Source organism: Kogia breviceps, chromosome 17 (genome assembly GCF_026419965.1).
Source record: "Kogia breviceps isolate mKogBre1 chromosome 17, mKogBre1 haplotype 1, whole genome shotgun sequence".
Lineage (NCBI taxonomy): Eukaryota > Metazoa > Chordata > Mammalia > Artiodactyla > Physeteridae > Kogia > Kogia breviceps.
Window position 1 is genome coordinate 50,788,047 of NC_081326.1, and position 24,439 is coordinate 50,812,485.

The following is a 24,439-nucleotide window of genomic DNA, read 5'->3' on the forward strand; positions in this document are numbered from 1 at the left end:
CTCTTGGGTTTTGTGGGAATGTATTAAATTACAAAACCTTTTAAAAATGTAATAAAAAACAATGTTCATAAGGTTCCTAAAACAACTCTATATTAATCTGGCTTTTGGTAAATAAACCTCTAAGGAAAACTTCCTTCCAAATGTGAACGTGTCACAGTAAAAATATATTGACATGGGCTTCCCTGGTGGCACAGTGGTTGAGAGTCCGCCTGCCGATGCAGGGGACACGGGTTCGTGCCCCGATCCGGGAAGATCCCACATGCCATGGAGCGGCTGGGCCCGTGAGCCATGGCCGCTGGGCCTGCGCATCCGGAGCCTGTGCTCTGCAACGGGAGAGGCCACAACGGTGAGAGGCCCGCGTACCGCAAAAAAAAAAAAAAAAAAAAACGAAAAAAAAATATATATATATTGACATGGAAGGAATGAAGATGAAATAAGTAATATTTTCCCTTAAACACAAAGGGATTATAGTTATGATTCACTAATTAGAAACAATAACATGATTTAAAAGCTATGATGAATTTTATATGAGAGTTGTAGTAGACCAATTTATTTTGATGGATATCAGAGTAGAAAATTGAGATTATAAACTGTGCTACATAATGTAGGATATTTGAATTCACTATGATTAAGACAGAACAAAGCAGCCAGTAGATTCTAAATAAATGATTTGATGACTATGTTGAATATTGCAAAAATCAATTAACATGGTATTATGCTTTGTCCTGTTAAATAATGTCCATTTTATAAAAGCCATAAGGCTTATTAAATTTAAGAAGTTGCTTTAGTCTTTCATAATGTCTTAAGACATTAATTAAGTAAACCATGACCATAAAAAATAAGCATTCTAAAAAGCTTTGTGGGCCAATCTGGCTTGATAAATAATCAAAACTTATCCCATCTCAAAGAAAATGTGGGATTATTCAAAGTTATCCATTTTTGACCCTAATTCATTTTGATGTATTGTTATTCTAACTATTCAAACATGATTTTGTAGGACAAAGTGGAAATCATAAGATAGCGTCACATTACAAAAAGCATATAATAGATCACATTCATGTGCCTTTTTCATTCTGCTGTTGAGATAATTAATGAAATAGTAATTTCCATGGTGTTGGACATGGCATAATCTACTATTTGGCTGCTGGGATAGTTTCCTGATATTTGTCACCAATATTGGGCAGTTGTTCAATCAGATAAAGTGGATTAAATATTTTTAAGATGCACGAATGAAAACTCTTCTTTTTGAAAGGAATGAGAAGGTGAGAGGTAAAACTTTGAGAACATTTGTAAAGGTGGCTTTACAGAAAGTATGCTTGATGTTTATGTTGCCAAGGTTATGGTTTTATCTATAGAAGGTATTTTAAAATTTACTTTATTATTACATTATAAAATGTTAAAGAAGAATACAGAAGTTTTGTCACTGACATGCCAGTTTTTTCCTGAGTGTGTCTGAGGAAAGCAAGTTTTCTGGACATCTGAAATGTTATAAAATATGCATAGTCACTGTCCTCGCTTCAGAGAGTACTATTGGTGACAAACATTTTTCCTGTAAATATTTCATCTTTCACCTATGAACTAAACATCTCATCTCCACCCTATGAATTGTCCATCTTTTTAACCGACTAGTAGTAAGAACCTGAGCAAATAATTTCATTTCAGGGCCTCATATTAGGAAATGCGTACAATGTTCATTAGTGTTTTTCAAAATATGGGTCATTACCCCGTTTGTGGGTCACAACTAATATTTTTACAGAGTAAAATGGAATTGACTTAATTTGAATAGAAAATATAGAGAACAAGACACAGTAAAAGGCTTGTTTGCAAACTTTGTTTCAGTTTTAAATATCTCTATGCACAGTGTGATATATAGTGTATCCCTTAATATAAGATGTAGGCAAAAAAGTTTGACAAATACTGTTCTAAAGAATCATAAGTTCCTTCCAGGTCTAAAACAAAATTATTCTAGTTTCCAGCTCAAAAACTCTGATATTGACCTCTTTTAACCTTATGTCATATGGTTTATTGCCTGACAGACAACAGTAGCCAGCTATTGGGTTGCCCAAAAAGTGCCTTCGGATTTTAAGTAAAAATAAAAAACATTTTTCATTTTTTTCATTTTCACCAAGACTTTTATTGAACAAAGTATTCACCCTTTTGTTCCACTACCTTCTGCCATTTTTCAGGCAACTTCATAATTTCATCTTCCCAATACTTTTTATCTTTTTGAGCAAAGAACTGTTCTAGGTGCCTCTTACAGTCTTCCAGGGAATTGAAATTTTTTCCATTAAGAGAATTTTGTAAAGACCAAAATAAATGGAAATCTGAAGGTACAATGTTTGGTGAATAGGCAGATGAATGAGAACTTCCCAGCCAAGCTAAGTTTTTGCCTGGTGATCAAAGAAACATGCAGTCTTGCGTTATCCTGATGGAAGGTTATGCGTTTTCTGTTGCCTAATTCCGAATGCTTTTTTTCTAGTGCTGATTTCAGTTGGTCTATCTGGGAGCACTAATTTTTGGAATTAATCATTTGGTTTTCTGGAAGGAGCTCATAATAGAGGACTCCCTTCCAATCCCAGCATATACACAACATCACCTTCATTGGATGAAGACCGGCCTTTGGTGTGGTTGTTGGTGGTTCATTTTGCTTGCCTCACAATCTCTTCTGTTCCACGCTCTTGTACAGTATCCACTTTTCATCGCCTGTCGCAATTTGTTTTAAAACGGAACGTTTTCATTACGTTTAAGTAGAGAATCACATGCGGAAATATGGTCAAGAAGTTTTTCTTCGCTTAACTTACATGGAACCCAACCATCAAAGAGATGAACATAACCAGGCGGGTGCAAATGATTTTCAACGCTTGATTTGGATATTTTGAGTATGTCGGCTATCTTCGCCGTGGTATAACACTGATTGTTCTCAATTAATGTCTCAATTTGATCGCTATCAACTTCAATGGGTCTACCTGCCCGTGGAGCATCATCCAGTGAGAAATCTCCAGCACGAAACTTCGCAAACCACTTTTGACATTTTCAACCACTCACAGTACCTTCTCCATACACTGCACAAATCTTTTTTTTTTTTTTTTTTGCGTTTCAGTTGTGTTTTTACCTTTTTGAAATAATATGCCAAAAATGTTGCTTTTTCCCTTCCATCTTCAATGTTAAAATGGCTACAAAAAAATTCATCTATTTTGATAAGTCTTTTTTAAAATGCACGCTGATGTGACAGCTGTCATGTGCAATCTAACAAAATTCTTTCAATGAAGTTAAAGACAACTAAGTGCTACTAGAGCCACCTTATGGAAAAAACCGAACGAACCTTTTGGCCAACCCAATACAAGGGCATTTAGTTAAAGTGAGTAAAAAATATTTACTCCCTCAATTAGTTGTATTCGTTATGCCCATTGTAAGTCATTAAAAGACAATTTCTTGGGCTTTCACACACTCTGGATAAATGCCAGACCTAAGGCAAATAGGAGTTTGCCATGGTTGAGAAATAGAAATAGGTGAGAATGGCAGGTATCTAGTGAAAAGAGACAGAATGGTAGGAGATGAAGTAAATCATGGTAAAGTGTTTAGAGTATATTTTTACTGCCAGGGGAGCCATTTGAAAGCTGTAAGCAGAGGACTTCTGTGGCCTTTTTTTTTTTTAAGACCAGTAGGATCGCTGTATAGAAAATAGATTTTTTACACAGCAAGAATGAAACTAAGAAGGTTACAAGACTATGACAGCCATTCAGGTGAGAGATGGTTGTGGCTTCTATTAAGGTAGCAGCAGTGGAGATGAAAAAAATAGATGGATTTGGGGAAAGTTTTGGAAGCATACAATACAGAATTTGCTAATAGACTGGATATAGGGGGCTTGGCAAAGAAGGGAATCAATGATACTTCCTAGAATTTTAGTTCCGATGGGGAAGAGTAAGTTGGGGGGCATGGTGGCAGGAATCCAGACTTCTGTTTGGGAGATGTTAACTTTGAGATACATTTTAGGCATCTAAATGAACATGTCAAGAAAGTAGAACTGGGTTTCACGGGAGAAGTAGGACTGCTGGATTTTATGCATTTGGGCATCATCAACATATAAACAGTATTTATAGCCACAGGACTGCTACTTCCATAAGAGTGTCATGCAGTGTCTCTTTTAGTCTTGATAACAATTCAAGGGAGATATTTTCTTTTTATATCGATATGATTAGTTTCTTTCTATATCTGATCAACTCCTATGCTCAGAGATACATAGGCTAACTGTCAAGCAGCTACTAAATGGTGGAGCCTGGATTCAGGTCTGACAGAGTTCTTGTTCTTTCCATTACACCAGGTTGTTTTACTGAAGTATTAGAATATGTGAATTTCTGAGTGGAGGATTTTTAATTTTTTTGAATGAAGGGTTTGTTTTAAAAGGTCTGTCTAGTCTAGAGAGAATGAACTTCATTCAGAATCTAATCCAAGTTTATAAATTCAGTAGTCTTTTCTATCCTTATGCGACTTCCCTTGGGCAGGTGCCACTGATAGTTCCTTTTCTTTTCTTTTTAACTCTACTCCTTTGGCATGTGGGATATGAACTCTCTGTTTTCCTTTTTCCTCATGTTGATTTTCTCTTCTTCACTGACCCTTAAGTATATGTGTTATGCAGGAATTTTTAGCCTTCTTTCTTCACTTTACATATTCCCCCTTTACATTTTTATGTTCTCATTGCTTCAAATACTAAATATACCCTTATGACCCTCATTTTTTTTGCTTCCACTCCAGGTATTTTTTCCCCTAGCTCTATCCAACCAGGTCCAAAGGTTTCTGAAAGCAATTAGCCTGGAGGCTCCCCCGTGCGAATAAAGAGAAGCGAAGTGTAGAGGCTGTGATTAATTCATCTACTTATAATCATTTACATGTCGGCTGCTTTTATGGAGTTTAAAAAATAGAGTGGCAAGCAGACAGTGATCCACGGGGAGCGCTAACTAAGGGTTTGGATTGGCACGAAACCATTCATGTGAACATAAAGAAGTCCTTGGCCACAGGAACATAACTTGCAAAGCAGAATTATGCTTAGTTCCTCAAAGAGGTTTAACCAGAAATTTTTGAAGTGTATCAGTTCAGCCGAACATGAAAAAGGAAATCGAATGCGAATCCCATCACGGAAGGAGGAAAGTTGGGGACAGATAACGGTTTCCCCGCAGAACGTTGCATTGCAGCAGGTCATGAAGAGAACAAGGTACCGATTAGGGAGTGGGAAGAGAATGAATACACCTATGTAGAAAAAAGTGAAAAGCCGGGAGTGGCATACATTAAAGACCCAGAATTTGTTAAGAATCCACGGTAAAACTGACATCTCACCCCAAACCGGCGCCTGCGGCTCCGGGTCCTGCGGCTCCGGCTCCAGTGGCTCCGCCCCCGCGTCCTGACAGACCTTCTGTGCGGCGCACCTCCCAGCTCGTCCCGCCCCCTTTCCCGACTGCCCCTCGGCAGAGCCGCGTGCACGTGTGCGGCGGATCCCGCCCCCTCCGCCCTCTTGGCCAATGAGAAATAGCGTCGTAATTCGCCCCCGCCTGGTCTCGGGTCTTGTGACCATGTCTCCCCGCCCTCTCGCCCGGTTTCCTCAAGGTTCTGAGAAGATGGCGAAGGTCTCAGAGCTTTACGATGTCACATGGGAAGGTAACTGCTGCCGGGGCGGGCGCGGAAAGACCAAAAGCCGTGGGAAGCCGTTCGGGAGTACCTGCTGCCCTCGGAGAGCGGGATTTTCCGGTCTCTCTTCGGCATTGGACCGGCAGAGCTGTGGTGGTGGCTGAGGTGGAGGTTGAGGCTGACCCCTTCCTTGGCCCGGCCACCGACTGGGGTCTGCGGTGTTCCCCACGTCTTGCGCCAATAGGCTGACCGACCATCCTACCTCCGCGCCAGTCCAACGGCCCAGGGTAGCTTCCATTGTAAGGCGGCCGGGACCTGGGGCTAGGGTTGTCGTACGTTTCCTCTGGCTGCTGGGCGGCGCGGAGGAGGCGGGATAGTTGCCTGCAGAAGCGTCTTTGCAGCCGAGAAATACATGGCTTGTACAGGCCTTTGAAGTGCTCTGTAAGGGTTACAATTCTGTGTAGTAAAAGTGTGTGGAAGACCCGTGAACATATCTGGTTCTTTTACATGCCAGTTTACATTTCATTCTCTCTTCAAAACTGGGTTTCTGATTTCTCCCCTTGTTAATTATTCCGTGTCCCACTCCCCCTCAAAACACATTTACACACACGACTTCCTTCTTATTCCCTACCAGTAATTCCTTTTCTGAAGGGGAAGTACCTCTGGTTTAATCTGAGGTGGAGTTTGTCTTTAAATTTGGAAGCAGCCAAACTTTGGAAGAGTTCTGTAAGAGATTTTCCTTTCTTAAGAACTTTCGTGGGAGGCATGCATGCTTAAGAGAAGAGCCTTGAGTTTCTCTAAGGCATGAAATTTGTGTAATCGAAATTTATATTCCCAACATTTCACAGTAGACTTCGGTAGCTTATTTGTTCGGATATTTAAACAATGGCCTGATAACACGTGGACTGAAAACTATGTTGATTGTTCAGTGGTGATTAAATCTTTCCAGTATTACAAAGTTGAAAACAATAATGGGAAAAGGTAAAATTCTTCTATACTGGAAGTGAATTCAGTGATTTATTATTGTTTTTGTGGCTTCTAGCACACTGTGAACCGCAGTGTTTCTACCTGTACTGGGGAATCCATTATATTAAAAGTATTAAGTTCACAGTGCTAGATCTTGGAGACAGCAAATTAAGTAACACAAGTCCCTACCTTCAGGGAGTTCATAGTCAAATGGAGAAAGACAGACTTGTAAAATGGTTTTAAAAGGCTTGTGTCAGGGTATATTCCTTCAGTAGATACGTGGCTGTTATTTTTAATGCTTTTAAGAAATGTTTCAAATATTTCATTGTTTTTCGAAGGTGCTATTTTGAAGGTATGTTCAAAATAAGTTTCTTAGATGATAGTGTTGTGTAGAATGGTAGGGAATGAGTAGGTGTGTAACTACCAGAAGACAAGGTAATTTAAGTAACTTGGACCTTACCCTGTGGACATTCTAAAGATGAGTGACATAATTAGATTTAGATTAATCAATAATAACTACTTCACAAGTTTGTTGAGGAACAAAAGGGAAAACATGTTAAAGTGCTTTTAAACTATTAAATACATATAAAAAGATGATCTGGTTCCTGCCTGTGTCTCCAGCTTTATCTTAAGCTACTCTTCCCCTTGCTCTATGAGCTGGCCATGCTGGCTTTTGTTGAATTCCCTAAATGTGTGATGCTCCTCTAGTCTTAAGACTGGATACAAGCTATTCCTTCTGATAGGAGTGTTCCCTCCTGGTTCTACTCTTATACTCTGCTCTACTGACTATACTTTCATCATTTCTCGGAATTCCCCTCAATGGTCACAAACTTGAGAGAGCCTTCCTTGACCACTCTACCCCTGCCCGTACTCCATCCCGCCACCAAAATTTAAAAGAGAAAAGACAACAAAAACAAGTAACAAAACTTACCCCTGGTCCTTTAACTATGGGTCCTCATACTATTGAAGTACTTACCCAATTGTGATAAGTTTAAAAATTTTCTCTCTTCTAGAATGAAGAGGGACCAGGCCTGTCTTGTTCTAGTGCATGGCATATTGGGGGAACTCAGTAATCTGTTGACTAAATGAATTGTTAGTAGGATTAAAAAATTTTTTAAATCATCACAAAAAATACTATAAGTAATTTTCTTAGTGTTGGAGTGATTTTTTTTTAGTATCTTAGACTTAGGCAACTCACTTAGCAAATAGAATATAGTTTGCTCATTTTAATTAATGTAATTAATGAGTAGAATTAAAATTCTATTTTAGGAGACTTTTAGGAAAAGAGTATTGTAGATTTTTCTTCCAGAGACTTTTGGTAACAAGAGGATGATGGGAGGACCCTCGGGGTAGTTTTTTTGTTTAGATATTGGAGGAGCGGGAATGTCAGTTGACCTGTGTCCTTTAAGAATTCCATTGAATAGCGTCATGAATTAAAGTACTGGAAATGGTTAGTTCAAAGAGTAGTGTGATTCTTGTGATAGGAAAATTTATCACATATTTATAAAAGACATATACTAAATTTAACACTCTCTTAGTCTCTATTGGGCTCTATAAAAAAGTAGGTATATGGTTTATCAGCCAGTTGAAAGTTATTGATGTTTATTATATAGAGGAGTTTGGAGGTGGGAAAGAATTGAAGGAGGGTATAGTCAAGTTTGTTGAGAATAGGGTATTTGGGCAGAATATGGATAGGATGCCTTGCACAGTGCCTGGCCTATAATAGGCATTAAATGAATATTTGTTGAAAAAATATTTATTAAAAATGTTTGAGGGGAGTTTAGTTGTATATGCTCACTGTCTCTACTTCTCTTTTTATTCAGTCCTTTAAACAACCACAATTTGGTTTCCATGCTCTATTAGTCCAGTAAGATTTCTAGGGAGATCTAATGCCAGGTCTAATGTATCTGTTTTGTACATCTTTACTACATTTGTCATTGCAGGTCATTCCCTCTATGAAAAATTCTTTCGTTGGTTTCTTAATAGCATTAAGGCTCTCTTTTTACTTTTCAGAAGTTTGTTGTGTTCTCTACATCCATTTGCTCCTTAATTTTTGATGTCCCCAGTGGTTCTTTCCTTAGCTCTCTTCTTAATCTGTTATTGGTGGTGATTAATCCTGAGTTCAACAGACTTCTAACTGATGCAGGCATAGGTGTTATGTGGTCTGTGACTTTCCTGAAATAATACGCAAAATTGAGTGTGTTTTTAAACATGTACATATTTCTGGGGGAAAGTTGGTTCAAAGGTCCCATCAGCTTCGAAGAGCTCTAAAATGGTTGAATGTCTTCTGTGGGTAATCATCCACACCTAGCTTTAATTATTAGCCTATATGCTAAATGACATGTTAGTTAAACATATATTTGAGTACTTTGTGCCAGCTGCTGTTCCAGTTCTTAAGGATACAGTGCTGAAAAAGATAGGCAGGGTCCCAGGTCTCATGGCATGTACCCTGAGATTTCACTTCTGCGCTAAAGGTTAATATTTATGGGTATATAAATATTTAGTGAAGGTCATTTTTGCAAGGTAAGAGCTGAAGAGGTAGGTTGGTGCCTTGAATACTAGCCTAAGGAGTTTGGACTTTATTTTGTAGATAGTTGGGAGCCACTTTCCTATTTAAAAAAAAAAGAAAAAAAAATCAGTGACTCCTTTTGTTAAACTTAACATTTTAAATGGACTTTTGATATAGGGCAGGGCTTTTTCTTTGATAGGGATCTCCTGATTGAAATTCCCTGTCATCTTTAATAAACCATTTTTAACTTTGCTTTCTGCAACATCGGACAAGAACATAAAGACCCTTGTATAGCAGCTTCAGTGCACAAGTCCTGTAGATTTTTATTATTTTCCTCTTATTTTTAATTGAGTCACCTTAATATAACAGCAGTTTTTGAAAGCTCTTTACCTTTGTGGACTCTTTTTAAAGCATACAGCTTTGTTTTATAGAAAAAGTCGATATCTTTTGCACTCAAGTTTTTTTTGGCTTTTGTAATATTTAATTATACTATATAATTACATTAAGTTTAACTGCCACGAACTGGTTTGCATGCAAACACAACTGACTTTAAAATGTAACAAATAATGGAAACAATTAACCAAGAGCTAGCTGCTGAGGCCTGTTGGCCAAGAGCTTCTCAAATGCCAGGGGCATCATTAGTATTTTTTGCAGAAAGAAATTCTTTGATTATAACTGGAGGATAGTTAGAGTTTTTAATGAACCTTATTAATGTCACCCATCATATTTTTTTCATTGAAGTATAGTTAATTTACAAACACCCCTCATATTTTAATTACTTGTTTACATTCTTTACACACACAAATCTTCTCAGTGCTTGCAATGACCAGCATAGTGGTGAGAGTCAAAAAATAGCTCTCAGTAAATGCTAATTAAAATTTTTGTAGCACTTTATATTTTATGAAGTGCTTTACATAAATTATCTGATATTAGGAGTTCTAATATCAGCTGGGAGGGGAGAGGATCTGGTGATTGAGTTAATAGCCAGTGTCTAAGGATCTAATCAATCATGCCTACAGACTGAAACCTTCATAAAAGCCCCTAAATTTCAGGGTTTGTAGAACTTCTTGGTTGGTGGATACATCAAGATGCTTGGATGGTGACTGACTCAGAGAGGGTACTCCTATGCCCCCCAAAAACCCCTCCCACCCCCAACTCTTTGCTCTGTGTATCTCTTCCATTTGGTTGTTTCCTGAGTTGTATCCTTTATAAAAAACCAGTAATAGTAAGTGAAGCACTTTCCTGAGTTCTTTCAGCCACTCTAGCAAGTATCAAACTGGATGAGGGAATTGTAGAAAGGAACCCCTGATTTTGTAACGACTTGCTCAGAAGTATGGGTATCCCTGACTTGTGTTGGTTTCTGAAGTGGGGGCAGTCTTGTGAGACTGAGCCCTTAACCTGTGGGGTGTGAATAACCTACTTTTTTGTTTGCCTGCTCAATTCCTCTTCAACCTTTAAGATTCAATTCAAGTTACTTCCTGTGCAGAGTGAGTCAAGGTGATTTCTAGGTTTCAGTAGAAGGAATTAACTATGTTAATTTGTAATGATTTTCTAAGACCGTAGTTGTAAATTCACTTAGGGTCTGTTTTCATCTTATGATGATTTTTGTTTTCTTTTGTAGACTGAACTGTAGGGACTCAGATAATGCATATAAAGGTAGTGAAAATCCCATATGCTTCTCTTAGATATATTCTGTAGAAGCATAGCATATTGTTTATTTAACTCTTGTGTTCAACAACAACTTAATTCAACTATTTAAATCTGTACAACATGTATGTCAACAGAAGGAAGAAGGTAGTACTTCAGATGAATATGTAAGATTTTCAGGAGGTAAGAGTAAGAAAGCATGTATGTAATTGGTGAACTGGACAGTTAATTCTACCTTAGCCATATAAAAAAGGGATCTTTTTTCTGGGTTAGGTACTCCCCCACCCCAGTTATTATTTCTGCTGTTGTCAAAATGCTGTTCTTTGAAACCCCAGAGTTCCTATTAATATGAAAAGTTCTCTCAACTTTTGTTGTTTGCTAGTGCCTTTGACCTTACATTACATTATTCATTTTTTTCTTTATGTATAATCATAAGATTTCCTTTGTCCTATTTCTTTCTTTTATTTCCCTGTGTAATTGTGTATCTTTATATATTATATGGACTATTGTAGTAATGTTGTTATTAAGAGAGTTTTGTGATGAATGCTTCTTCAGAGCTGATAGCCTAATATGATACCCTGATTTTGAAAATTTTATATTCTTGAGTCAATGGGTAAACTTCAGGAGCACCTTGAATTTTTGAGATTTCAATGTATAATTTTATTTGTTTTTCAGAGGAAATAATCCTTAGCTTTTATCAAATTCTGAACATTGTAACCCAAAAGAGCTATGATCCATAGTTGCTTAAAGGGATAGAGGATCTTTGTAGCAGACCCATGCCACACACTACTTTTAAAGATAGTTGTAATATCAGTTGTAATGCATTTTCAGTCTTCTAAAGCAGGGGTCCCCAACTCCCTGTCCTCGGCCTGTTAGAAACCAGGCCACACAGCAGGAGGTGAATGGTGGGTGAGTGAGCAAAGCTTCATCTGCTGCTCCCCATCACTCACATTACCTACCGCCTGAACCATCCCCCTCCCCCGTCCCTGGAAAAACTGTCTTCCAGGAAACCGCTCCCTGATGCCAAAGAGGCTGGGGAGCGCTGTTCCAAAGGATCTGTTGCTCTTGCTAAATTGATTTTCTGCTTTATGAAATTTGAGATACCGTAGACTTTTACATTAGTGTGAGTGTATTTTCTTAAAAAGTTGATTTCATCTTGTCAACTGTTTGACGTTAATCAAATATATATATGTAATCGCAAGCATTTTTTTTTCAGAAATGCGAGATAAAATGAGAAAATGGAGAGAAGAAAACTCAAGAAATAGTGAGCAAATCGTGGAAGTTGGAGAGGAATTAATTAATGAATATGCTTCTAAGCTTGGAGATGATAGTAAGTTTTTAAATTTATTGTGTTCATGCTCAGCACATGTTTCATTTATAGTTCTTAGTTTTTTTAAAATAAAATTATTATGTTTTTTCTGCTGTTTATATCAATCTCTCTATGATTGTTACTTTTTAAAAAACTTCTTAGGAAGTCTTAATGACAACTTTATTTTGAGAAGCACTTAAAATTGTTGGTAGTAGTGAAGCTATCAAATAGGCATTTTTGTTTTAAAGCTCACAAGGCTGTAGTCCTGGTCAGGTCAAAATGTATTTCATAATGATCTTTTGAAATAGTAAAAGTATTAAATAATTAGAGTTTTTTTTTACCTTATATTAAAATATTTTGCATTGCTGAAAACATAAGGATGCTTTCTTTCCTTAATTCCAGATGTAATACAATAAATCAATTTTTAGTTATAAGTAATGTTCTTTAAAATATCAGAAAAAGGAAGAATTCATTATCTAATTTCTGTTCTGAGATTTTTATATTAAATTCAGTTTTTTCCTCTGTGTACCTAGTTTGGATCATATATGAACAGGTGATGATTGCGGCCCTCGACTATGGTCGGGATGACTTGTCATTGGTAGGTATTTGAACTTGTTACATTTTATTTTATATTTAATTTGCTTCATAAATTATGTGTAAGCAGTTAGTATATGGATGTATTGAATGCTTTCTGTAGCTGGTTTTCAGTGCTACTCTTGAGTAGCTGGGACTAGCTAGGTACTTTGGGACACAGTATGTTTTTATATCTTTTTAACAATCCTGAGAAGTAGATGTTTAGTATCTCAGTTTCGCTGAAGAGGTTAAATTAGTTGGTGAAGGTTATCCACTTAATAGGTGAATTATGCTGTATTATAGAGTGAAAAATAAGAAACATATAGTTTAAAACATTTATTTTTGGGGTTGTTAAATGACTTACGTAATATATAATGTTAAGTACTGTTTTACAGTGTTTTAAATGTATATGTTAAATTAGTAGAAAATCCTAACATGTACAGAACATGACTTAAAATATTAATATTAGGTATTTAAGTGGGGCCTGACACATTATAGAAATAATTTTTAATTTTAATTCAAAATAAAAGAATGATAGTTATATTTTTAAACACTCGTGCTAGGTGCTATGCTAAATGCTTTACATCATGGTTTATTTAGTCTTTATAATTATTTCTTAATTTGATTTGTGTTTGATAGTATCACTATATTCATTATATAAATCAGGAAGCAGTGGTTTCTGTTCTTTTGTTCTGTAATCCTGAGCTCTTAAGTGCTCCTTCACGCTGCTTCCTCATTTAAGCCCAAAAGAAATACCAAAAAACCAGAAAGTAGAAATACCCAGAGAACATATGCATGTCTAATTAGCTTTGTCCTTTTCAAGGTAATTATGTTATATTGACTATACACATTAATTCCAGTGGAGCTACCAGTGATAAAAAATATTCCATGAAACCGTTGTATTACATTTAGAACCTATGAGACATAGTCTTTTGAATACCAACAGAGGTAGCAGCTTATATCTTGAGGGAAATTTTGAAATTTTTTTTTGTATAGCAAAATGCCATTTGGTAAAGTAGGAGATTAAGTGAATAGATAATAACTTATTTTGTAACACAGTATTTTTTTTTAATGGTTCATAAGTTCAGCACAGTTAGCTTGATTGAACAAGTACTATGAGTTTTGCATGATGTCAGAGGAATAAATGACCATCATCTTCAGTTTTGACTAACTTGAATATTTTTCTTATTACAGAATTTATAGCCGCAGACTTTGAAGCTATATTTCCAGATCATATTAAAATTTATTTTATTATTGGTTAATAGTTTCTTCATTAGTTAAAGGCATTTTTAATAACTTATGCTTTGGGGCACTAGAGTGGACCATTTTTATCATGCTTAATATTTCTAGCACTTCCAAGACTCTTATAATCCCTTATAGGTTGCTGAGAACATAGTAGGTGCTCAGTAAATATTTTATTATTTGTGTAGTTGAGTTGATGGGTGAATTATGGATATCTGCCAAAAGGAGATTGGTACTCCATTGATACGGTGTCTGTATTTTATGACCCCAAATCACGACATGTGTACTGACAAGGTGATTGATTAGAATATGACTTCAACAAGGCAAAATTAAAGTGTTAACAGTATTTGGTAGGGACTTGAGGTTACTACCAAAAAACTTAATTTTTCTCAAGAGAATGCTTGTGCAATACTTATGAAGAAAAGGCCAGGAAGCAGTTGTAGTTTTTTAAGTGGTGCCTGACACATTATGGAAGCAATATTTAAATGATATGGTAGTAGTATCCGAAGAGTTATTAGTGGACCTCATAATCTGCTCATTTTCTTAGTTAAGAGCTTGATCAGTTTCTGAGAACTGATTGTTGTCCTCACTGTAGGTTCAGAGTCCTTCTTTCACCCCATTATTCATTACTGATTAATTTCAATTGTGTCATTAGATCTCAGTAATGAAATTATTTATGAAGAAACATTGAAGACTATGTAAGCCATTCCTTGTAACCCATTTAGTATATGTAGTGTAATTACTACTCTTCAAGTCTTTTTACCAATATTTTTTTTTAGTTTTGTCTTCAAGAGTTGAGAAGACAGTTCCCTGGCAGTCACAGAGTCAAGCGGCTAACTGGCATGAGATTTGAAGCCATGGAGAGGTAACTGAATCTTGTAAATAGTGTGATCCTGTTTTAAAATGGCAAACATGGGGTCTTATATTTGGGTCCTTCTATACCCATGGCAACATCATTAATTGTGCAAGGTCTTTTGCTACTGAGCTTCAGAATAGTGTCAGAGTGCTTCTCAGCCTAAATCCTGCCAAGTTACTCTCCTTAAATAGGATTTGACATAAGAGTGTAATCCATTTACCATCTTTGGCCTAGTGGAATTGGGATCATGCTTTGGAGTAAGAACAGGCTTCCTCTCCTGTTTCTAAGGATTTATTAGCTATTGACCTGGCAAATTATTTAAGATTTTCAGCCTTACTCCTGTGTAAAACAAGAATATTACCAACTTGTCAGGGTTGTTTTGGGAATTAATAATGATATATGTGTAGTGCCCTCACAGGCACTCAAGGTATAGAAGCTATTATTATTTTTTTAATTGAGATATAATTGATATATAACATTGTATTAGTTTCAGGTGTATTACATAATGATTTCTTAAATGTGTACATTGTGAAATGATTACCGCAATAAGTTTAGTTAACATCCATCATCATAGTTATAAATTTCTTTTTTCTTATGATAAGAATGTTTAAGGTTTACTCTGTTAGCAACTTTCAAATGTACAACACAGTATTGTTAACTATAGTAAACCATGCTGTATTATATCCCCAGGACTTAATTTATCTTATAACTGGATGTTTGTACCTTTTGACCACCTTCACCCACTTCTCCCACTCCCCATCCCCTCGTCTGGCAACAACTAATCTGTTCTATGTATCTGTGAGCTCAGGTTCTCTTTGATTCCACATGTAAGTGAGATCATACAGTGTTTATCTTTCTCTGTCTGACTTATTACACTTAGTATAATGCCCTTAAGGTCCATCCAGGTTGTCATAAGTGGCAGAATTTCTTTCCATTTTATATGGCTCAGTAAAATTACATTGTATATACAGTTGACCCTTGAGTAACATGGGTTTGAATTGTGTGGGTCCACTTAGTACGTGGATTTTTTTCAATAGTAAATACTACAGTGCTACACAGTCTGTAGTTCGTTGAATCTGTGGATGTAGAACCTTGGATATGGAAGGGCCGATTTTAAGTTATATATGGATTTTCCTTTTTTTAATTTTAATTTTAATTTTTGGCTGTGCTGGGTCTTTGTCATGGCACGCAGGCTCTTCATTGTGGCACATGGGCTTCTCTAGTTACAGCATGCGGGCTTCTGTAGTTGCGGTGCACAGGCTCAGTAGTTGTTGTGTGTGGGCTCTCTAGTTGTGGCATGCGGGCTCTAGAGCATGTGGGCTCAGTAGTTGCGGTGCGTGGGCTCTCCAGTTATGGCGTGCGGGCTCTAGAGCATGTGGGCTCAGTAGTTGTGGCGCATGGGCTTAGTTGCCCTGTGGCATGTGGGATCTTAGTTCCCCAACTAGGAATTGAACCTGCGTCCCCTGCATTGGAAGGTGGATTCTTAACCACTGGACCACTAGGGAAGTCCCCTATGTATGGATTTTCCACTGTGCCATAGGTTTGGTTCTCCTGACCCCCATGTTGTTCAAGAGTCAACTGTACTTACACCAAATTGTTTTAGCCATCTATCTGTCGATGGACACTTAGGTTGTTTGAATGTCTTGGCTATTATAAATAATGCTGCAAAGAACATGGGGGTTCAAATATCTCTCCAAGTTAGTGATTTTATTTCCTTTGGGTAAATACCCAGAAGTAGAATTGACTAGATCAAATGGTAATTCTGTGTTTAATTTTTGGGGAACTTTTATACTGTTTTCCATAGTGACTGTGCCAATTTATATTCCCATCGACAGTGCACAAGGGTTCCCTTTTCTCCATATCCTTCCAACACTTGGTATGTTTCATCTTTTTGATAATAGCCATTCTAATAAGTATGAGGTAATATCACATTGTAGTTTTAATTTTCATTTCCCTGATGATTAGTGATGTTGAGCACCTTTTCATGGACTTGTTGGCTATTTGTGTGTCTTCTTTAGAAAAATGTATATTCAGTTGCTCTGACCCCTTTTACTTGGATTGTTTGTTTTTTTGCTATTTGAATTATATAAGTTCTTATAATATTTTGGTTATTAGCCCCTTATCAGGTATGATTTGCAAATATTTTCTATAATTCCATAAGTTGCCTTTTCATTCTGTTGATGTTTTTCTTTGCTGTGCAGAAGCTTTTTAGTTTGATGTAGTCCCACTTGTTTATTTTTGCTTTGGTTGACTTTGCTTTTTGTGTTGAATCCAAAAAATCATCACCAAGATTGATGTCAAGGAGCTTACCAGCTCTTCATTTTCTTCTAGGGGTTTTATGGTTTCAGGTCTTATGTTCCATTTGAGTTGTTTTTCTGTGTGGTGTAAAGACAGAGGTCCAGTTTCATTCAGGCTTTCTAGTTTTCCCAACACTGTTTGTTGAAGAGACTGTTTCTCCCCCATGGTATATTCTTAGCTCCTTTGTCATAAATTAATTGACCATATATGTGTGGGCTTATGTCTGGGCTGTCTCTTCTGTCCCATTGATCTATCTGTTTTTATGCCAGTACCATACTGTTTTGATTACTATAGGTTTGTAATATAGTCTGAAATCAGGGAGCCTGAACCCTCCAGCTTTGTTTTTCTTGCTCAAGATTGCTTTGGCTACTCAAGATCTTCTGTGATTCCATACAGATTTTAGGATTATTCTATTTCTGTGGGAAATGGATTGGAATTTTAAGAATTGCACTGAATCTGTAGATTGCTTTGGGTACTATGGACATTTGACCAATCTTAATTTTTCCAGTCCTTGAGCATGAGATAATCATCTCATTTATTTGTGTCTTCAGTTTCTTTCATTAGTATCTTACAGTTTGTAGTACATAAAGCTTTCAGCTCTTTGATTAAATTTATTTCTAGGTATTTTATTCTTTTTGATGCAGTTATAAATGGGATTGTTTTCTTAATTTTCTGGTAGATTCTTATTAGTGTATTGAAACACAACAGATTTTTGTATATTAATTTTGTATCTGCAACTTTACTGAATTTATTAGTTGTAACAGTTTTTGATGGAGTCCTTTGCACCAGTAAGCTGTGATTGTATTCACCTGTCTCGAAATTTTGGATGCAGTGGTTTGCCCTGTAACTTTAATTGTCTGATGGATCTAAGAAGAGTTGTTGGGTCAGCTTTTTTCTTGTGAGGATGGGAGTGATAACTTCCAAGGTCTTTATGTGCCAGACCAGGAACCAGAAATCTTGAATATCTTTTCATGCAATAATTGGCCATTTATATATGTTCTTTGGAAAAATGTTTGTTCACGTTGTCTGTTTTTAAATTGGATTACTTTATTTATTTACATCTTTTTATTATTTAGTTGTTAAGAGTTCTTTATATATAGTTTAGATACAAGTTTTTATCATATATATGATTTGCAAAAATTTTTTTACATTATGTGGGTTGTCTTTCACTTGCTTAATGGTGTCTTTGATTACAAAGGATTTTGATTTTTTTATGAAGTTCAGTTCATTTTTTCTTTTGTTGCTTGTCATTCTGGTGTTACTTCTAGAAACCATTGCCTAATTCAAGGTCACAAAGATTACACCTCTTCTAATAGTTTTATAGTTTCAGTTTTTGCATTTAGATCATTGACACTTTTTGAGTTAATATTTTTTATAGTATGAAGAAGGTATCCAACTTTATTCTTTCTTTTGTGGCTATCCCATTGTTCCAGCACCATTTGTTGAAAAGACTGCTTTCGCCATTTAATTGTCTTGGGTAATTAAATCAGTTGAATGTAAATGTGATGTTTTATTTCTGGGCTTTCAGTTCTGTTCCATCGATATATATGTTTATTATATACCACACTGTATTGATCCCAATATTGATATTGTAGCTTTGTAGTAAGTTCTAAAACTGGGAAGTGTGAGTCCTTCAACTTTGGTTTTTTTTTCAAGATTATTTTGGCTGAGTCTCTTAAATTTTTATATTCATTTTAGAGTCAGCTTGTTGTTTCTTACCTTTTTAACTTGGTGTTTTAGGTGAGACAGGGTTAACTTGTACCTCAATTGTAGTAGCTTTTTTCACATAGGATCTATTTTTTTTATTTTTATTTATTTTTATTTTTATTTTTATTTTTTTTATTTATTTATTTTTTGTGGTACGCGGGCCTCTCACTGTTGTGGCCTCTCCCGTTGCGGAGCGCAGGCTCAGCGGCCATGGCTCACGGGCCCAGCCGCTCCGCGGCACGTGGGATCTTCCCGGACCGGGGCATGAACCCGTGTCCCCTGCATCGGCAGGCAGACTCTCAACCACTGCGCCACCAGGGAAGCCCCACATAGGATCTATTGATAAAGTTTTTCTTAACTCTTTTATTTCTTGGCTTTTGGCTTATGTGTTTATGTATATATGTATATTTTAATATCTTTGGATCTTCTCAGTTAGCAAAGGGCATGGATAAATAAAAATAAATAAAATAGTATTATTATAGGTTAGCAGAAAATAATTTTGAATCAGGATAGAATGGAAGAAATCTGCAAAGGATCGCTCCTAAATCAGTGTTCTACTCTAATACCACTTTTTTTTTTTTTTTTTATGGTTTTTGTGGTACACGGACCTCTCACTGTTGTGGCCTCTCCCGTTGCGGAGCACAGGCTCCGGACGCTCAGGCTTAGCGGCCATGGCTCACGGGCCCAGCCGCTCCGCGGCATGTGGGATCCTCCCAGACTGGGGCACGAACCCACGTCCCCTGCATCGGCAGGCGGATCCTCAACCACTGCGCCACCAGGGAAGCCCTCTAATACCACTTTTTGTTTTACTTCAAGTAGTATGAGTTCCTAGCCCATTCTTAAAATAAGTGAATAGCAAAGCACATCTCGGAGTCCAAGATGAATGATTTTTCAAATTATCTTTTTAACACATTTTAATAGTTTCCTCTACCCTCTTTCCAGCCATGCAAAAAATTGATACGGTAGCAATAATTTATTTTTAAGTATTAACTCAGGTTTCTAAGAAACTTAGTGAACTTTAATTTCTTTAAGCTTTTATTCTTTAATTGAAACTCATGTCATCATTTTACCTGGTAAGGTTTTACTGTTTTTTTCTGAAAGAGTGGCTGTTTTTTCTCTGGTGTCTCTCTAGAGAAACAGAACCAGTGGGCTGTATGTATATTTATGTGTGTATATATGTGTGTGTGTGTGTGTATACATATACATATATATATATAATGGAGATTTATTATGAGGCAGTTATGGAGGCTAAGAAGTCCCAGGATCTGCTCTCTGACCTGGAGACCCAGGAAAGCTGGTGCTGTAATTCAGTTTGAGACCAGGTCTGAAGGCCTGAGGACCAGCGGAGCCAATGGTGTAAATCTCAGTTTGAAGTCTGAAGGCAAGAGAAAGTGAGATGAGATGTCCCAGCTCCATCAGTGTGAGGCAGTAGAAAGGGTAAATCCTTCCTTCTACCTTTGTTCTATTCAGGCCCTTGAGGGATTGGATGGTGTCCACCCATATTGGGGAAGGTAATCTGTTTTACTGAGTCCATGGATTCAAATGCTAATCTCATCTGAAACACCCTGAGACATACCCGGAAATAATATTTGATCTTGGCACCCTGTGGTTGACACATAAAATTAATCATCACACCCAGTTTTTACATAAATTACTTTTTTTATTATAATATAACTTAAATATGTTCAAATATAAAACCAGTATTAGGGCCTTACATGTGTATTTTCATATAACTGTGAAAACAACGTATGGTTTCTAATAAAATACCAAAAAAACTAGAAAGTACTAAAATTCAAATTATCATTCTATTAATGATGTGAATGAATAGCTTCCTGTCATTTCCAATATATTTCCTAGAAGTTATATAGTTGGGAAAAGATCCCCAAGTGATTCTCATGTACTATGTCTTGTGAGAACCTGTGCTCTATGGCATTAATTTTGCCCTTGTTTATATAGTTTATTTTATAATTATTTAATGATAGTATTTTCTCTTTCTCCATATAGTTGCAGGTTCTTATGAGGCTAGCATACCTACTATATAATCATGTGTTTGGTGTCCAAACTAATTTTCTTTTTTTGAGCTATTGCTAACCCTGATTAACTTAGTGTGCAGTGATGTTATTTGGCCTTTGCATGGTATGGACATATTTATAAATTAAGTCTGCTTTTATTTTTCTCAGTCGTCTGCTACAGTAGTTAAATATTCTTACCTACTGGCATGACCACAACCACAGATACAGGCTTGGTCACTAAAATTGTGGGCCGGTGTTTGATTAAAAGATGTGTCACCATGATGATATAGAATATTCATGTGTTGAATAACATTAAGAGAAAAACTTAAAAAATTATCATAGGGAACTTAAGAATAGATCACAAGAGTATATCTGCCATCCCTAGTTTTATAAATACTGCTGTAAAAGTGTTTAAACATCGTTTTTTGCTTTCTCTTAAGATCTATATCCGGAAATGGAGAAACTGATTGGAAGGGAGTTGGGGGTTATGGACATGGTTAGGAGAGAATTTCAGAATCATTCGACTATTTCCTTGTATCCCAAATAAGATCACAATATATAGGAGTATATTGTTAGGTAAAGTTCTTTATGTAATTTCTGATGTATCCCTCCCTTTGATTCACTATCATATAATGTTAATTTTGGCTTCTTAGTTATATCCTGCCATATTTGATTATTTTTTCATTTGATAAACTTAATAACTATTTCCCATATGAGACTGTAACCCAGCAAAGTATTATGTGTGCATACTTAATAGGTACTTAATGAATTGAACTTCACCAGCTCAACTAAGAAAAGCTGTCATAAATATTTATTAAAGGAGAATTAATACTTAGATCATTTCCTTGTGAATATATTTGTTAAAATTAAACTTTTTTTCATGGTTTATCAGCTGTAATTTTATGTATAACTAGGACCACAAAGGTGTCTCTTTGAGCTGCTAGTTTTTACCTTTGTATTTAGGCCAAATTGAATCAGTATGTTTTTGAAGTAAGTTTTTCTATAAATAACTTTATACTTTTTTTTTTTTTTTTTTTGCTTAGTAAATGACAATGTAGCAAACTTGCTGTCATGTGAAGATCAGAAGAGGCTTAGTAGCAATTGTAAATGCATATAAAGTCCTGCCAGTTTAATCATTTTCTGTATTTACTATTTGTCACTAAATTTTAAGATAATGATTCTTGATATTTGTTTTTCTTTTTAAATAGATATGATGATGCTATACAGCTATATGATCGAATTTTACAAGAAGATCCAACTAACACTGTAAGTTAGCTGGTTGTGCTGAAGATCAATTCGTTTTAAGAAGTGAAATTAATTTATTTTGGAAATAATGGAAAAAAACACATGGAACCCTATTCTATTTTGTTATTTTAAATATTTCATGATGGGCCATTTAAAAAAAATAGGTTTAAAACTCTTCAGTAAAATTTGACTTACAATATCTCTTATTAGAAAGAAGCTAGTTGAAATTTAGAAAGAATGAATTTTATGTGCTTGCAAAAAAAAAAACACCTAGCAGAGCTTATTGTTTTTGTAATATTTTGAAGTTTATGGAATACTAACTTCTCTGGTTTGGGTAGTTATATTTTAGTTGTCTTCATGAAAAATGAAAGACGTCACCTCAGTAATTAGTATATGGAATTGATTAATGAAGGCTTTTTTTTTCAGTTTTGCTTTCTTCCTTATACCTGAATAGGGATATATATATATATGTATATGTTTTCCTTAAGATAACATTGTTAATTTATTCTGATTTTGAACAAATATTTATTTCAGTTTATTGGGCAGAAGATTTGTTTCAAATATACTTATGTAGTTTATCTGTTTTAAAAACACCCTGGTGAAAAAATTTTTTTTAATATTGAGAATATTTTAGTTTATTATACTGGCATAATGGCTTCCCTCAGACTTACCTTTTACTAAATGAAAAGTCAGAGACGTTAGATAACATATCAGGTGTTTCAATGTTTCATGTTATTCTATCCATGCACACATATGCCTGTTAAAGTAAAGTAAATATTTTTAGAGTTTTTAAATAATAAACAGTTTGAGTTTATTTTTTCCTTTTATAGAAACAAATTATGTTAACCCATAATACAACTACATGAAGCTTTTTCTCTTATTTGGCAAGTAGTTTATTAAAAATACACATTTTAAAAAGTCATATAATGTATGATTGGATTAAAAGATGCAGAAATACTGATTGAACATTGGTAACTTGATTCATTTTAAATTATTTATGCTAAGTTTGGAAGTTAATATTGAAGTGTGCAATTTTTAGATAGCATTTATACCGGGTATTTATTGGTCATAAATCTCTGATCTCTCCTTGCCCCTTTTGTTACTCTATAGGAATACGTATGTTTTTTGCTTACATAATATTTTTTCCCAGCTTTACTGAGATATAATTAATATTGTGTAAGTTACACAACTTGGTGATTTGATATGTGTGTATATATATATATTGTGAAATGGTTTAGATTATTGCTTTCAATACAGTGACACCCCAGGGATATTTTCTCTGGAAACTTTCTAGGTGTTGTGTTTTGTTTTGTTTTGTAGATATTTGAATGGTAAGGATTCATCATTCTGTGAGGATTCTCAAAATATAGAAAGTTCAGGGAAAAGTTTTGACAGAGCTGCAAGCCTACCTGTTATTAAAAAAAAAAAAAACAGTTAATTTAGATATCCCAAATAAAAACAGAGTAAAAATTGAGAAGTTCTGAATAATCTTTAAATCTTATTTATCCTAATAGCTTGCTATCTGTCTTAATAACACAATCCCTTATAAAAAGCCTCATTTTTCTTTTCCTGGAGATTTTCTCATGTACTTATTTCAGCTCTAAGACTTTACCACAGTTCAAAGGTATTCATTTTTTACACAGTGATATTTCTGTGTAATATGAAATATGACATCAGATTTCTGAAAAGTTTGTTTCATGTAGTTTTCTCATACTAGTTTAAAAGATTAATAGTTTGTAATTTAGTTTTTTGAATTAGGAGTCATATTTTACTTCTGTGTCAGTTTAGGTTGGGCATATTTTATTTTATTTTATTTTATTTTTTTATTTTATTTTTTTTGCGTTACGTGGGCCTCTCACTGTTGTGGCTTCTCCCATTGCGGAGCACAGGCTCCGGACACGCAGGCTCAGCGGCCCAGCCTCTCTGCGGCATGTGGGATCTTCCCGGACTGGGGAACGAACCTGTGTGCCCTGCATCGGTAGGCGGACTCTCAACCACTGCACCACCAGGGAAGCCCGGGCATATTTTAAATAAATTATTTCACTACTTCAGGGTCTCAGATAATATGTAACTAAATATTATTCTATCTTTGTAGTACTTTCCATGTTTTATGGTTTGGTTCCCCTCATAGACTATGTATGAGCGGGTAATAAGTAAATCATTTAGTTGTTAGGTAAACATTTTAGAACAAGGTGACTAAATTCAGCTTTGCTAGATGTATTATTCTTTCATCAAATATTATTTTTATCTAGTCTCCCCTCAGTCCCTTCTTTCCTTCTGTAAATGTTTACTGAGTACCTGTCAAGAGCCATGAAAATGTGGGTGTTACTAAGAATAAAGACACTATTTCTGTTACTGTATCCATAGAAAGCACTGTGGTAGACATTAAGGGAGAAAAACAAAGGGAGAAAAATAAAGTCTAGTAGGGGAAGACTTTTCTTATATTAAACAGTAAA

At 35.7% G+C, this 24,439-nt stretch overlaps 1 protein-coding gene and 1 long non-coding RNA gene across 6 annotated transcripts in view; one reads left to right on the forward strand and one right to left on the reverse strand.

The window, feature by feature from the left end:
* The window catches only part of LOC131744145 (uncharacterized), a 126,205-nt gene extending 120,756 nt beyond the window's left edge, over positions 1–5,449 (reverse strand). Inside the window, exon 1 of the long non-coding RNA XR_009332026.2 lies at positions 5,332–5,449. This is a non-coding gene — a long non-coding RNA (uncharacterized lncRNA). The remainder of the gene's footprint in view (positions 1–5,331) is intronic.
* Positions 5,450–5,522: 73 nt separating this feature from the next.
* EMC2 (ER membrane protein complex subunit 2) overlaps positions 5,523–24,439 on the forward strand; it is a 48,393-nt gene continuing 29,476 nt past the window's right edge. For 4 of the 5 annotated variants that reach the window (XM_067017999.1, XM_067018000.1, XM_059043510.2 and 1 more), the window contains exons 1-5: positions 5,552–5,649; positions 11,958–12,071; positions 12,584–12,648; positions 14,645–14,730; positions 21,947–22,004. In XM_067017999.1, coding sequence (XP_066874100.1) covers positions 5,565–5,649; positions 11,958–12,071; positions 12,584–12,648; positions 14,645–14,730; positions 21,947–22,004 — 408 coding nt within the window. In that variant the 5' untranslated portion in view covers positions 5,552–5,564. Of the gene's footprint in view, positions 5,650–11,957; positions 12,072–12,583; positions 12,649–14,644; positions 14,731–21,946; positions 22,005–24,439 lie in introns of all 5 variants that reach the window. The other variant, XM_059043511.2, reaches the window with a different exon arrangement.